Source organism: Callorhinus ursinus, unplaced genomic scaffold (genome assembly GCF_003265705.2).
Source record: "Callorhinus ursinus isolate GAN/ISIS: 27379988/994484 unplaced genomic scaffold, GSC_fseal_2.0 scaffold1, whole genome shotgun sequence".
NCBI lineage: Eukaryota > Metazoa > Chordata > Mammalia > Carnivora > Otariidae > Callorhinus > Callorhinus ursinus.
Window position 1 is genome coordinate 9847654 of NW_027397063.1, and position 16395 is coordinate 9864048.

Below are 16395 nucleotides of genomic sequence, written 5' to 3' on the forward strand. Positions count from 1 at the left end.
ACTGACTAAAATTGTCCACTTCTCATTCCAGAATTTATTAAACTAGAGATACTATGCTAACATTACTTAATTTTAAGTAATAAAACATCCTTAATACAATTTTAAGTTCATGTGACCTTTGGAAGTCACTTGTATCTGAGGTAGTCATTTTCATGAAGTACGGGCACTTCGGAGTGATTTTAAATTTTGTCGTTTGTCACCACCTGGTGGTAGAACATCTTCCCATTTTCTTAGAATTTTGCATTTGAAGTTCTTTTTTGTTGCCAAGGAAAATCTCTAAACCAAGAAACTAAGTTTAGCAAGTATGTAGCTTTAGCCTTGATAGTCAAGTATTAGGCACTTAATAATATTTGTTTAATGAATGAATTTTTGTCTTAGTAAATTGCAATGTCTATGATCTTTTCATTTGAATCGCCAAAAGCCCTCAAATGTGATGAAAGAAAGTGATCCACAGTATTACCTTATCAGAGGTAGTTTCCTCTTTTTAAAGCTTAATTGATTTTTGGTTTAAGCTAATAGAGCTACATGATTAAGAAGGAGTTGGCTAAGGCATTTTATTATTATTTTAAGGATACAACTACATTTAAAGTTACAATATTTAAAAGATATTTTCCATGATACCAAACGGTAAGAGAAAATTGGGTGAAAATGTATCAAATAAGATTGGAAAGGTGTAAAAACTGCAAGTTCCAGCCTTGAACTAGTCGAAAAACAACTGAACGTCATTTGTTGTAGAATGTTGCCCCCTCGTGGACAAAAAAGGAAGTACCAAAGGCTGTGGCGTTTTTTAAGGTGGAAATTTTTTATTGCCAGAAAGTTCCTATTTATTGCCAGAAATTTTTTATTGCCAGAAAAGGTGGCACATTTAAAAACTACTGTAACAGAATAAATAAAACTTAATCATTGGAAACAACAGCAATGACAGATCTGACAACATACTTACTTACCAAAGCAATTAATTTGTTAAAATTCCCAAAGGCATTTGATGAAAAAGTATGAGCCAGAGTTATTTCTAAGTCCCCAATTTGGCTATATCTTAAGGCAAGTCACTTGACCTTTAGGAGGCTCAATTACACATCTGTCAAACAAGGGGAGTGGATTAGACAGATCATACTCTTTCCAGTTCTTGCAAATGCGTGACTTTGAGGTCATAGCTATTTTAAATCCAAATGCAATTTACAGCAATTTTTCTGTTTTTATTATTTGTATTTCTGGATATGTAACTGGCTTAACATAGATGTTTTCTATCTATCTTCTCATTTACAATCAAATAAAATATCCATTTGTCTACTATAACTTAGGACCATATGTTCCCCCCACAAAGTACTAATGCTAAACAGCTTTCCTCTTCTAATTGGTAAATCCTCTGGTTTGAAAATATGAGTAGCATTACATGTTTATGAAATATGTGCATTGTTTCTGTAGACAATGGTTACACTAAAATAATGCAAATAGCTCATGTATTTTACCAGATTCCTTCATTTCATGGCTACTTGAATACTTAATTTGGTAGACTTCTTGAGAATTCTGAATATTGTGTCTATAGTATATAAATAAATGAAATACAAACATGCAAAGTATAAATAAGAATGAACACTGTTTATTCCTTGTACTTTAAAATGCACGAAACGTTTTCTTTTCTCTGTTAATAGAGGACACGATGCTTTTAAAAGGTCAAACGATTAATTGTAAAAATATTTTTATGCCAAATATTTTAACTTTTATTAGGTCATCTCTACCAATAATAAAAACTGGTTAAGATCAATAAATTAGAACATATCAAGATTTACGTTTCCATCAGCACATATGTGTTCTATAAAAAGAAAACCAGAAATATGGTAGGGGTGAATTCAGCATGTGAGCATCAGGTACACATTTAAATCAAGAAGCAAACTTTAATGAGTGGGAGTGCAAAACTGGCTTACAAGGATCCAATATCACATGTCACTTTTACTAGCGCCACGTACAAATTTGATTCCTTTGGTCTTGTGTATCTAGTAAAGCATGTTTTTCAATTCACAATTTTGTTTATAAATATACTTACACGTACATATTTGTGTCACACTACAAATGCCTGAAGAGAGTGCTGGTCTTTAAAAACAAAAAAGTGAGTAGATTAAATGTTCTTCTGAGCATGGATGGAGTTTTTCAAGCTTAGGAATTGGCAACTTCTACACCCATGCCTCTGTTGAAGCTATTAAAAAAGAATCATTTCCCAGAACTACAGGTGCACAACAGATTGGAGTCATTATGCAAAAGAACAGAAATCTGGAGAGAAACCCAGTGAATAAAAAAGCCATGTTCCTGGCCATCCTTTTGTTGTTAGCTCTCTGTTTTTTCAGCTCTATTTGTATATACAACGTGAAATCTGCAAAAATTATAATGGATTTGAAGCAAACCATTCAAGATTAGGAATGTATGCCTTGAATTCAACAAACTTCCATTAAGAACCCCACTGGAGGCAGAAAGAGGCTAACAGCACAACTTGCTCTAATAGAAAAGTTAAATTTTATGTAGGGGAGTTCAAAGTTGGGAATGCATTACATGATTTGTTTTTAACTACACATTTTTTTTTTTCTGCCGGTTTTCTGAATTTCCCATCCTGTCCCCATTCAAGGGAATCACACTGAACCATACTGATGTGGTAAGTCTTTCAGCCCCTGGGCCACCTCACATATCTGACATCTTCGTCTCAAAACCAGTCTGATCACCACCTTCTGGTCACCATCTATTGTTTCCAGAACCCTCCTCCAAGCAAGGGGTTTGAAAACTTACTGGTGGCTTTGCCATCATGTTTTCATGATTCCAAAGTCAGTATCTTGTAAGTGTAAAGTGACTTTTCCTCAAATGTTCTCTCAAGTATCTTACTTTTCTTCTAGGTAGAATGAAAGAACAAATGAATTGAAATCATTGAAAGGTGGCACATTTAAAAACTACTGCAACAGAGGAGAGAAATGTGAAAATGAAGAAGAAGAAGAAGACGGGAGGAGAAGGAAGAGGAGGAGGGGGTAGAAAAAGAGAAGAGGAGGAAGAAGAAAGTCTAGAAACCGAACCTGGAGGGGCAGGGCTGTTTGCACGGGAAGTGACACTCTGACGCAGAGTGAAGTGAATCGCTTAGTCCCAAGATGAACAGAAATTTAGGCTAGACGATGTAGAAGTGAATGAGACCACTCAGGAGTGTAGGTCAATATTAAATTTGAAGGAGAAAGGCAATGGGGTAAGTAGGCTGGGAAGGGAGGCTGGGTGGAAGGAGGCGGGCAGAAACACAGTGCCAACATGTTAGCTAGATGGAGGGAAAGTGGAACAGCAAAGACAAGGGGGAAGCTGGTCATCCACGTACTTTAAGCTGCTATTAAAACGTAAGTCATTCTCGGGTTGATCCTTCAGCATTTCACTATGACACTGACCTTAGCCAGGGACAACTGCATTCAAGAATGCATCCATCCCTCAGCGTGTGGGGCCAGGAGTTGTTACTGCCCCTAGCAAGCGTGAAGCCTGTGTGCTTCTCTGTGCCATTCTTTCCCATTGGAGCTTTCCTAAAGAGTGGCAAGCAAGGCTTTTGAGTTTGTTTTTTCCCAGCAGGCAATCTAGAACTCTGAGAGTAGAGGAAGTTGGAAAGTATTCTGAAAGCAAAAGTTGGAAGAAGGGCGCGTGGGAGCACTTGGAGGGGCGCTTCTGGCTGGGGCAGAATGAAGTTGGGAAGGTCCGGGGAGGAGTGAAAGGGCTGCCACAAAACTTGGTGAAAATGGAGGGGCGGGAGCGGCGAGACAGGACACCGGGCAAGGAAGGGGGAGCCTGCGCGAGAGGGACACAGGTCTGCCCCGAGACTGAGGCGGCCGTTCTCACCATTGTCCCCTGGTTTTCCGCCTGTGGAAGCATTATGAAACATTTCCTTCCTCTGTGTCATTGAGCCCCTCCCTCCCTCTTTTTCGATGGAAGAGGCGGTTCAGCTTTTTCTTAGGAACCTAAGAGGTGGAAAGGCTCATCTTTGCTCTCGCTTTCATAACACGGATGCAGACTTTTCCCTTCCCGGTGGGAAGAAGAGGGAGGGGTCAGGGAAGGAAGCCAACTTCCCAATTTCCCCACTGCACACTTTCTAGCCCCAGCGATCCCGTTGGTCCCCTGGAAAAGTGGGATTCTTTCACGGTTCTGCCAGCCTGGCCTACATTCTGCGGCGGCTATTAGGTAGAGGAAGGCAGACTGGGCGGGAGTTGATTATTTCTGGAATGAAGAAGAGAAAGCGCAAGTCCCTCCCTAGGCTCTAGGGAACTGAAACGCGTTCCAGATCACCTATTCCGGAAGTATGAGCCTGGTCCCCAAAGAGAAGTCTCTAAGTCAGGGGATGAGAGGGGTGGCGGTAAAGGTCAATGCGGACACATTTTGAAACCTAGAGCCTGGGAAGTGTCCCCCAGACCCAGGCATGCTTTCTAGGGAGGCACTGACCAAACAAGCTTTCCCCAGGAAATGTTGGGGCGAAGAGAGAGCAAGCTGCACAAACCGGCTGCGGCAGGCCAGGGAGATGGGAGAGGTGGGGTGGGGTATTTTTCTAGAAAGGGCAGTCCTGGCTCATCTCACAAACTGGGGAGTAAGGGGCTGCAGGAAGGGGTGACAAAGGGAGGAGGCCCAGTGACAGCCCCCCGGGCAGGGAAATCTTGGAGCAGGGACTCAGCTCTCCACCCCCACCGTCCCTTCTGGGAACTGCAGCCCAGCGCGCGAACCGCGCTCCCGCATAAGGGCGGCGAGAAAGGAGGGTGGTCCGGGAAGCCCGCGAAAGGGAAGGCGCAGTGGAAGGGAGTACCTTCTCCCCGCATCAGCCCCAGACGCACAAAGTGCTGGTCACAGCGCCCCTCCTGCGTCTTCCGCCCCCAGATTGACGAGGCCGTGGCGCCCTGCCAGCGCGGAGGCCGTCCCCTCCCCCGCCCGGGCCCGCGGCGCTGAGAGCGGTTTAGCACCGACTGAGTTTAGGGGGCGGTGTCTTTGGGATGGAAAGGCGGCCAAGAGGGAAAGAGAAGGGCGGGGGGGGGGGGGGAGGTGGAGACGCAGTCGAGACTATAAAAGGGCGGCTCTGGCTGCCTGGTTCTTTGCACTCGCTGGAGAGCGGCTCCACGCCAGGGGCCACTGCAAAGCCAGGGCGCAGCAAAGTAGGGCCGAGAGGACCGAGTCTTGCGCAAAGCCAGCAGCCCTGCGGCCAAGGCGGAGACCGAAGAGGGGCTCCAGGCACCGATCATCGCGTTGCCCGCTGCCCCCTGCCCCGGAGGCGTCCCAGGGCACTCCTCGTCCCTGCAGCAGCCTCCCTGCCAGTCCCTGCTGCGCGGTGCCTCCAATTCTGCGCTAGAAGAAAAACTTCCCGCGCACCCGCAGAACTGCATCGCCTCTTTCCCAGTGACTCCGGGAGTCCCGTCCGCGGCCGGCTCCGCGCGCTCTTTCAAAGAATAATAGTAACTGTAACAACCCAGAGTGAGGCCAGCGAGGCTCTGTGCTCCCGACCCGAACAATAGCCCCCTCGCTCCGTGCACTGCGGCGCGCGGTGCCTCCCGGGACTCGGGTGCAGCGACCGGTCCTCGCGGGGTTTCGAAGGCGCACAGGAGGCAGCGACATGCGGAACGCGGAGCTGGCGCGGCGGCCTCGGGGCTCACAGCCGGCGCCCGCGCTGCTACTGCTCGCGGCCGCTGCAGCACTGCTGCTCCTGCCGGGCGCGCGCGGGCGCCCCGCAGAGGAAGACGAGGAGTTGGTGCAGCCCGCCTTGGAGCGCGCGCCGGGACACACGACCACGCACCTCCGCCTGGACGCCTTCGGTCGGCAGCTGCACCTGGAGCTGCAGCCCGACCGCGGCTTCCTGGCGCCGGGTTTCACGCTGCAGACCGTGGGGCGCAGGCCCGGGCCCGACGCGCTGCGTCCGGAGGCCGCCGGTGACCTGGCGCACTGCTTCTACTCCGGCACGGTGAACGGCGACTCCGGCTCGGCCGCCGCTCTTAGCCTCTGCGAGGGCGTGCGCGGCGCCTTCTACCTGCAGGGCGAGGAGTACTTCATCCAGCCCGCGCCCGTCGCAGCCACCGTGCGTCTCGGCGCCGCCGCCGCCGCCGCCGCCGCCGGGGAGGAGCCGCCGGAGCGGCCCCAGTTCCATCTCCTGCGGCGGAGGCGGCGAGGCGGCGGCGGCGCCAAGTGCGGGGTCACGGACGACGAGACCCGGATCGCGGGGGGCGCGAGCCGGGAGGGCGAGGACGCCCGGGCGCAGTGGCCGCGGCGGGACCCGGCGCCGCAGCGGGCGGGACAGCCGACAGGTATGGATCCCTGAAGAGTTGCTCTCACTTGTCTCTCCATTCATCCCCCTTTCCCCACTGTCTCTGTGCGGCGCGTGTTGAGGGTGAACTCCTGTGCGCAGGCAGGCACATATGTCTGCGGACAGGACGGAGGCCTGGTGTGGAAGAATGTGGCTTGAGGTCTGGGTTGTCAAACTCAGCCCATGCTGCTAGAACAGAATCCCGTTTGCCCGAATAATGAATGATCAAGAGAAGACAACGACTTTCTACTAAGGCGCAGCGTTTCGACAGGGAAGGGAAGAGTTGGTAATCCTACTCCTTCCACCGTAGTTTAGTGTGAGCGCGTGTGACTTCTTCCCGTCCTGTTAGTTTCTTTTTCACGCCGGTGCATGTGTTCTTCGGTCGGGTTGCCACTTTGCGCTTAGGTCTCGTAGGTGCTGCGTGTGCGCGCACCCTGCGCCCGGAGGAGGGCGGAGATGGAGGGCGGAGGAGCGACGGCGACCTCGCAGAGCGCAACCCGCGAGCCTGGACAGCTGCGCTAGGATCTCCGTTCCGCTGGCCTCCGCCTGCGCCCCCTTCCCCCTTAAGAGGCTGACCCCGACCGGCTGGCGGCGGCGGGGCCCCTCTGCAGAACCTGCTTGGGAGGTCTTTGCCCAGCTGGCCCCGCCTCTCCGCACCTCCCACCCGGCCTCCCAGTTTGCGCTCCCTCTCGCGGCCAAAATTCTGCTCTCAAGCTCGCTTGCGCGTTAGTCACTGCTCATCTTTCCTGCAACGCCTCACCCTCTCAGTGGCATGCGGTGCTTACTGTCCTGTTCTCTTCTTTCTATCACTTTGGTGCCTTTTTTCGTCCTTAACTTTCTCGCGTGTCTTGTTTTCGAATGTTCCTCTTTTCCCCCTGGACAACTGCTCCTTGAAGCCCTTACAGGGTCAGCGTCCAGTTAGGGCTCCCCTGGGGGCTGGGTTTTCAGTCAAGAGTCAGAGGGCTCTCTTTTGTATAATCAAACGTGGCCCCACAGCTCAAGGCAGGAACTTTAGTTCCCTGGGGCAGTGGGAGTAGGGCAGTAGGCTGCTGGGCAGAGTGTGTGGTCCTTGTGCCCGGATTTGGCAAGAGCAGCACACCCCCAGGGACCCCTGGAATGAGAGAGCAGAGCAGGCTGAGATTCCTTCAGGCCCGGCCCCTTGGCAGAGGCCCCAGCCCTGCCCTGGGCCTTCCACGTGGAGTCTGATGATCTCATTCAGGATTTGAGTCCTGGCCTGTGAAAGAGTGACTCAGGGGCTCTGTGGGCTACCCTTGCTCCAAGTTTTTACTACAGCTGGGTAGGGTGATGAGCATTCTGCCTTGTTCAGCTTATAAGATTTCAAAGAGGACAAAAGAAATCCTCACCAAAAAAAAAAAAAAAGGCTGACCCCCCTCACTGACTCGCATGGCTTTTTTATTTCAAGTAGACAGAAAAATTATAATCATAAAGGGGAAAAAACTTTAAAAATAACACTCTCAGTGAAAAGAGATGCAAATATTTTTGTTATTGTTGTTCCAGGTATATTTTTGGCTTATTTGCTTTGACGGGTTAGGCTTTCCTTATATATTCTGGGAAGGTCACTATTCTTGGCAAGACTGCCCCTGAGCAAAGGATCTTTTTTGTGTCTTGACAGGAACTGGAAGCATAAGAAAGAAGCGGTTTGTGTCCAGCCACCGCTATGTGGAAACTATGCTTGTGGCCGACCAGTCCATGGCAGAGTTTCACGGCAGTGGCCTGAAGCACTACCTTCTTACCTTGTTCTCGGTGGCAGCCAGGCTGTACAAACACCCCAGCATTCGGAATTCAGTGAGCCTGGTGGTAGTGAAGATCCTGGTCATCTACGAGGAACAGAAGGGGCCAGAAGTGACCTCCAACGCCGCCCTCACTCTACGGAACTTCTGCCACTGGCAGAAGCAGCACAACCCGCCCAGTGACCGGGATGGAGAGCACTATGACACAGCGATTCTCTTCACCAGACAGGTAAGAGCAAGACCCTGCAGATCAGGACTGGCCTCTGGGGAGACCACTTTATCACAAGCAAAAGCTCATGAGGCATTTCCCCAGTGTTTTTGCACTTCCTTTGCACTTCCTTTTTTTTTTTTTTTTTAAATTGGCTAGCCGGGTCCCTTTTCCTTAGGTCTTCCTTAATTTTAATATTTCAAGTCTCACAGTCCTATTTGGATAGCATTAGAGAAAAATCTTAGTTAAAGTCGCCCAAAGTGGTCCCCAAAGGACAGCTCAGCAACAGTGAATGGAAATGCTCCCAAACAAACGTGGAGATACATGTTGCCAAAAAGTTAGGTCCCAAGGTTCATGCTCTCTGTCCCTATGAGTCAGGACCCACCTCTGTTCCTTTTAGGACCTGTGTGGGGCCCAGACGTGTGACACTCTTGGGATGGCTGATGTTGGAACCATATGTGATCCCAGCCGAAGCTGCTCAGTCATAGAAGATGATGGCTTGCAAGCCGCCTTCACCACAGCTCATGAACTAGGTGAGTCCGTTTCAGAGTAGGAGTGGAGTCTGCTTCATGAGTTATCAAACCAATAAACCGTGTGCTCATTTAATGGGGGGCGGGGGGGCAGCTGGCAGGTTATGTTGCTATTTTAGATTCCAGAGCTTTCTAGAAACTGCGGGAAGCATTTTTTTTTTCCCCACTATTCTAAACACGGCCAACCTTATTAGGATTCAAAATAACATAGGAGGGGCTCTGGACCTTTGGAAATTCACATATTTGTTTGCACCTTGTGAAAAACAGGCACATCGTGTCCAAACTAGATTGTTTCTTCTAGAAATATCACTTTGAGACAGGTGAATCGCCGATGGGGAAGAAAATGCTGCAAATGACCTATATTTTGATGTGGGTTTTGGGTTGCTCCTTAGGCCACGTGTTTAACATGCCACATGACGATGCAAAGCAGTGTACCAGCATTAATGGCATTGACCAGAATTCCCACATGATGGCGTCAATGCTTTCCAACCTGAACCACAGCCAGCCTTGGTCTCCCTGCAGTGCCTACATGATTACGTCATTTCTGGATAATGGTCACGGTAAGATGCTTGAGCTCCTCTTTCTAGATGTAATCCAGCTTCCACATGGAACGTTCTAGTTAAACCAGCTCTTTCTCTCCTTTTTTGTTCTTTTTATTTCTCCTCCTTCCAAATTACTCTCATTGTCAAGAGCATACATTTTTAGATCTTAATTCCCAATAACAGATAATTCTTCTGGCCAAGGAGCTCCTAACGTACATTAACTTGAGTTTTTTAGCAGAACAATAACTTCCCATCACTGTTAATGCAGAAATACCCCTTTGAGGACAATCTTTTACAAATCGTTTAAACCTCTCTGGCATTTTCCCAGAAGCTCTAGTGTTCAGATCACTCTGCTATATATCATGTCCTGTGATACATATTTTCTGAAGCTGATCTGCCCTTGCTGTGTTTTCATATGAGTTCGCATTTCCTTTGCAGGGGAATGTCTGATGGACAAGCCCCAGAGCCCCATCCAGCTCCCCTCGGATCTCCCCGGGACCTTGTATGATGCCAACCGGCAGTGCCAATTTACCTTTGGGGAGGAGTCCAAACACTGCCTGGATGCAGCCAGCACGTGCATGACCCTCTGGTGCACAGGCACCTCTGGCGGACTGCTGGTGTGTCAAACCAAACACTTCCCTTGGGCAGACGGCACCAGCTGTGGGGAAGGGAGATGGTGTATCAACGGCAAGTGTGTGAACAAGACGGACAAGATGCACTTTCATGTGAGTTTTTCTATTGCAACATGTGCACACTCCTTTAAAATTCAGAATTGGAAGGAAAAAAGTGATGCTAAAGTATCAGATACCAGCATAAACATCCCTGTCTGTGGCTTTGATAATTCTTTTTACAGCTGATTCTATATCCCTTATTTTTCTCTTTTATTTCCTAAAAAGACCTCTGTAGAGAGTTCTAATGCTGATCACTTGTGTCCCTGTTTAGACTCCTGTTCATGGAAGCTGGGGACCATGGGGACCCTGGGGAGAATGTTCGAGAACGTGTGGTGGAGGAGTTCAGTACACAATGAGGGAATGCGACAACCCGGTCCCCAAAAATGGAGGGAAGTACTGTGAAGGCAAGCGCATGCGCTACAGGTCATGTAACATTGAAGACTGTCCAGACAACAATGGTGAGTAGACATGGGGCAAAAACCATGTGGCCACAAGCCAGCAGGTAAGGGTTGAATACTGATGATGTCATTATATCCTTTTCTTTCCAGGAAAAACCTTTAGAGAGGAACAATGTGAGGCACACAATGAGTTTTCTAAAGTGTCCTTTGGGAGTGGGCCCGCAGTGGAGTGGACCCCCAAGTATGCTGGAGTCTCACCCAAGGACAGATGCAAGCTCATCTGTCAAGCCAAAGGCATTGGCTTCTTCTTCGTTTTGCAGCCCAAGGTAGTTACTTTCATTCATACTCTTGCCTAAGAAACGAGGGCTTGAATTGTGACTTTTTCACACAACCTATGATGCAGTTCCATTAGTTTATATATAAACATGTTCCATTTCAAATCGGATCTCCTTGTCTTCTAGATACATTGGTAACTGCCCACTTTGAGTGTACTGTCATTGTCAGTTATGAATAAAGCTTGAATCCAGCACTCAGGATTCTTATCATTGCTTGTTATTACTCTGATATACAAAGAAAAGCCCATTATGGTTAGATAAATTCACATGGCAACCAACCAGTGGTTTTGGAAAATAGCTTAGGCAAGGACCAAAGTACTAACTGGTGATTGGCAGTAGCATGTGCAAATGGACTTATTAAAATTAAGTCTGAGCATCAGTAACTCTTGTGTTTGAGGACATATATTAAACTAGAAAAAGCATCATTTTGTTGTTTTGCCGAGGGGATAAATCTGGTTCTGAGGAAAAAAAAAGGAAATGAATTTTGGTTGAGGTTGTCATGTGCCGTTATCACTGTAGGCTATGAAAATACTTCCCAGGTGCAGATGTAACATATAATATTCAGCATCTATGATTGCTGGATGTTATTCTAGGCACGGAGCAGACCGCAGTAAACAAAGTGACAAGTTCTGCCTTCGTCGACCTTACCTAGAAGTGAGATAGGTCAATAAACAAATTATCAAAAAAATTTATAGTTTTTTCGGACGTCTACATCTACTGTGGGTAAAAAGTCACCAAGAAGGGTAGTACGTGACAGGCATCGAGTTCTGTTTTAACTACGATGGTCAGGAAGGCAGAGGCATATTAACGAGAGAAACTTTCCTGATTATCAGGGCATTATCTCTTTCCCTCGTTAACGCGTGACACCAGATATATTGCTCTTCTCTTCTTCAGGTGGTTGACGGTACCCCGTGTAGCCCAGATTCTACCTCCGTCTGCGTGCAGGGACAGTGTGTAAAAGCTGGTTGCGATCGTATCATAGACTCCAAAAAGAAGTTTGATAAATGTGGCATCTGTGGAGGAAATGGATCTACGTGCAAGAAAACATCAGGCTCGGTGACCAGTGCAAAGTGAGTTTTAAAACGTCATACTCCCAAAGATCTTATCATTCAGATGTGATTTTACGAGTCTGATAAACATCACATGCTTACTGATGAGCACGGTTTCACGCTAAGTAACAGAATTAGTCAAGGGACTGAGAGATTCTTCTGTCTGTTTTTTCTCCCGCAGACCTGGATATCACGATATTGTCACAATTCCGGCTGGAGCCACAAACATCGAAGTGAAGCAGCGGAATCACCGGGGATCCAGAAATAACGGGAGCTATCTTGCCATCAAAGCTGCCGATGGCACCTATATCCTGAACGGTGACTTCACTCTGTCCACTTTAGAGCAAGACATTACCTACAAAGGGACTGTCCTGAGGTACAGTGGGTCCTCTGCCTCGTTGGAAAGAATCCGCAGCTTCAGCCCTCTCAAAGAGCCCATAACCATCCAGGTCCTCACAGTGGGCAATGCCCTCCGCCCCAAAATCAAGTACACCTATTTTGTGAAGAAGAAGAAGGAATCTTTCAACGCCATCCCTACTTTCTCCGAATGGGTCATCGGAGAGTGGGGCGAATGCTCCAGGTCGTGCGGACGGGGTTGGCAGCGGAGACTGGTGGAGTGCCGGGACATTAACGGGCAGCCCGCCTCCGAGTGCGCCAAGGAAGTGAAGCCGGCCAGCACCAGGCCCTGCGCGGACCTGCCCTGCCCCCGCTGGCAGCTCGGGGATTGGTCCCCATGTTCCAAGACCTGCGGGAAGGGTTACAAAAAGAGAACCTTGCAGTGTCTGTCCCATGATGGGGGGGTCTTGTCTCACGAGAGCTGTGATCCTTTGAAGAAACCGAAGCATTACATAGATTTTTGTACGATGGCAGAATGTAGTTAAGCAGCGTCTGTGCTGAGGGAAGGACTAGGTGTGGAAGGGCTGATGCACTGAAATCAAGAAGGCTGGAGGAATCCAGTGTACCTTGCCAGTGAGCGACAAGGAGTGTCGAGGAGTTGGGAGGGTAGAGGTAGGTAGAGAAGAAGTTAGATCGTCAGAATATCCTGCCAGTTACAAATCTGATAGGGTAGTTAATGAGGGTTATTAATCTCTGAGCAATGATATAGCATGATGAAGCCCCAGGGCATTATTATTATTCCTTTTGTTACATCTATGACAAGTTTAAAAAAAAAATAGAAACGATTGTCAAACTTAGTTTAAGGAGTATACAATCCCTGTTTTGTGGTACTAATTAAATACTTTGTATCAGGCGGTTTGGGGAATGGAAAGCAGGAGAGAGAAGAGACTTTTTTAGTTTCAGACAGGGCTTACTTTACCTCACTAACAACGGAGGGAGGAAAGGGGTACAGATAGCATCTTTAACCAGTGCTGATTATGGCTGCTACCATTTCGGAGAATGTTCCTGCCATCTTTTCTACCCAGAGGTAAGAATTCAAGACTGTCGACCACAAGAGAAATAACAACCTCAGATGACTCAAGTGAACTCCATCTTTACTTTCTTGTGCCCTTGTTGTGTCTTTATTTGTGATTTCATTTTGACAAACAATTCCACGTGTTTGTAGAAATGCAGGAAGTCTACAAGAGTTAAAAAAGCAGCGATGAATCAGATGCTCAGAAAAGCCAGAGGAGTCAAGATGGGCTCAGTACCTCCTATTTTCTTTCCTCTGTATGTAAGCCTACTTTAGGAATGTGGATGTTAAAAAAAAAACAAAAACAAAAACAAAAAAAAGTTCATGTCTCAAGAAAGACCGGTGATCATACAAAAAGGATGTAATGCCAATATAAGAATGGGGTGTGTAGAATGGGATCCCCAGTGTTTGGGGACATGGAGATCACTTGTCTCACAGTGGGGAGGCTACTGAGGGGTAGCAGGTCCATCCCCAGCAGCTGGTCCAACAGTCATATCCTGGTGAATGTCTGTTCAGCTCTTCTACTATGAAAGAGAATATGACTTTCTTTTTCCATATGTATATAGTAAAATATGTTACTATAAATCCTACATACTTTATAAGTATTTGTGTGTTCCTTCTAAGAAGGACTATAGTTTGTAATAAAAGCCTATAATAACATATTTATTTTTATACATTTCTTTCTAATAAAACTTTTAAGTTATATCGCTTTTGTAAAAGGGCATATAAAAATAGAGTATTTATACAATATATGTTACTAGAAATAATAAAAGAACACTTTTTGAATGTGTGTCTTTTTTTTTAAATGGGAATTAATTCTTGGGAAGGAAATCTGAGACACAAATACTGAATTTGAAGACTGAATAATTTTCTTAAATTCTATAGAAATAAGGTTTCATTCTAATTAAATGTATTTTATGTATCCTTAATGTATGTGATTGCTACCAAAAAAGAAATCTATTATATCATCTGTGATAGATTTTGTTAAACGTACACCAATGGTTGGCAAATGTTTTCTGTGAAGAGCCAGATAGTAAATACTTTCGGTTTTGTTGGCCAGATATCTCTGTCACAACTACTCACCTGTGCTGTTGTAGCATGAAAACAGCCAGAGACAATACATCCATGAATGGGCATGGTGGTGTTCTAATAAAACTTATTTACAAAAACCGGGCCAAATTCGTTCTGTGGGCAGTTTGCCAACTTTGGACATAGAATGCAAATGAGAAAAGGTGGGGTTCCGGATGCATTTTGAACCTGTGTCTTTTCGATTATATCATATGAGTAAAATTTGTGAAAGCATTGAAGGTACTGAGTAGAAAATGACGCCTCATAAATAACATTTGGGGATAGACCTACATGGTGAGCCCAGCCGTCTGAATGTTCTACTTGCTCTTCAGGAACATGAGGTGTTTGGAGAAACCCTGGAACACTCTGGGTGGCCTTCCATAAATCACTGTAATTTAAATACTAAAAGGTACATCAATGATTTTAAACATTGAGACCGCTTCCAAAGTAACTACATTTCTCTGAGGAAATAGCTTATTTACTAGAAGACTCGGATTATGTGGTTAACCACAGACAACTCCCATGTGACATTTTCATCCTTTTTTTCACCCTCCTTAGTTTTCTCAAGTAGTTCTATACAACATGCTAATTTCAGTTTGAGATGATCAGGACACAAAGAGAAAAGCAGCCAAAAGACGTTCCACCATCCCCTATTCTCCATCCAAGGCAATGCCAAACAACTTTCTAAGTTGCCTCATTATTTTTTTTCAGCCCTCTGTTGGTAAGATTTTCTTTTTATCAATAAACCAAGCAGTTTAAGATACTCGATTTGGGCAGCAAAGAGAGTTTAGGTCAAAACACACATCTAGTGACTTTTCCAGGGAAACCCTCCTAAAACCCTTAGCTAGGTGATACTCTAAAAGCACTCTGCACTTTCCCTTCTTGTCACTTTTCACAAAAATCCTCTACTCTTCTAGCTCTGGGCCTGTTTTGCTCACTCTTATTTCCCCAGTTCCTAGATTTTTTGCCTGTGTGATATTTTTATTCAATGAATAACCCTTAAACTTAGTCAAACTACTGGACATAGAAATTTTCACTCCTTGGAATCTGTGCTAAATAATCAAAGTTCCCAAAGATTTATATATGACTGTTACATAAATCTGAATACAGGCATTAAAGGAGCATGCTGAGGACTATTTATGACAACAAAACGTGAATCACAGACAGTAATAATGATGGCCAACATCCCTGGAAGTTAACTATGTGTTTTACATAAGTTAATTCTGTTAATAACCACCTACCCCCCCCAAAAAAAACTCTGATGTAGATATTATTGCTATTACCATCTGTTAGAAAAGGAAACAAGCAAAGAGAAATTGAACTACTTGATTGAGATAGAACAGTTAGCAGGCAGCTGAGCAAGGATTCCAATCCAGGTAGCCAACCTTAAGAGCCTGTACCATCTCCATTCTTAAGCATTAAACCATATTAGGGGCACCTGGGTGGTTTAGTTATTTAAGTGTCTGACTTGATTTTGGCTCAGGTCATGATCTCAGGGTCCTGGAAGCAAGCCCCACATGGGGCTCCATGCTCAGTGTGGAGTCTGCTTAAGGATTCTCTCTCTTCCTTTCCCTCTGCCCTTTCCCCCACTCACACCCTCTCTCTCTCTCTTTCTCTCTCTTTCTCTAAAATAAGTAAATAAATCTTTAAAAAAAAACATATTATTGCTCCAAAGTTGTATATACAAACACATACACACATTCTCACACTTACAAATGCATATACACAAAAATAACCCAACTGGCTATTTTTATTTGCTTCTTTGTACTTTTATGTATTTTCCAAATTTTCTACCAAAACACAACTGTATTTTTTTTTATAATCAGAAAAAAAGTTATTTTTTAAAGGGTAGGAAAACCTTGAGTGGTTTTCATTGTGTGAATTCATTCTAGTCAGTAATTTAGAGACACTGTAAATGTTATGTGTTTTTTTGTTTGTTTGTTTGCCCCCAATAAGCCCTTTAAAAGCTGAAGCATTTTTGCAATACCATAACATTAAGGAAAGTCAGTTTGGTGGATATGTAAATGATGATGGCCATTCTGTGTGGAGGCAAAAATCAAGATAGAGAAACTGGTCAGTTTGTACTATAATTTTAGTATATATGTTACTTTCCAAAGATATGTATACTAAATATCACTAAAAATTATTTAAGAAT

The 16395-nt window shown here is 45.7% G+C and overlaps 1 protein-coding gene across 1 annotated transcript; it reads left to right on the forward strand.

Moving 5' to 3' along the window:
- Window positions 1-5067: 5067 nt before the first annotated feature.
- Window positions 5068-13958, forward strand: ADAMTS1 (ADAM metallopeptidase with thrombospondin type 1 motif 1). Its single transcript, XM_025872521.2, has 9 exons — window positions 5068-6281; window positions 7914-8260; window positions 8640-8772; window positions 9162-9329; window positions 9750-10036; window positions 10254-10440; window positions 10531-10706; window positions 11610-11785; window positions 11946-13958. Exons 1-9 carry the CDS (start codon window positions 5597-5599, stop codon window positions 12643-12645), a joined length of 2859 nt encoding a protein of 952 aa, XP_025728306.1. The 5' UTR covers window positions 5068-5596; the 3' UTR covers window positions 12646-13958.
- The last annotated feature ends 2437 nt before the right edge of the window (window positions 13959-16395 follow it).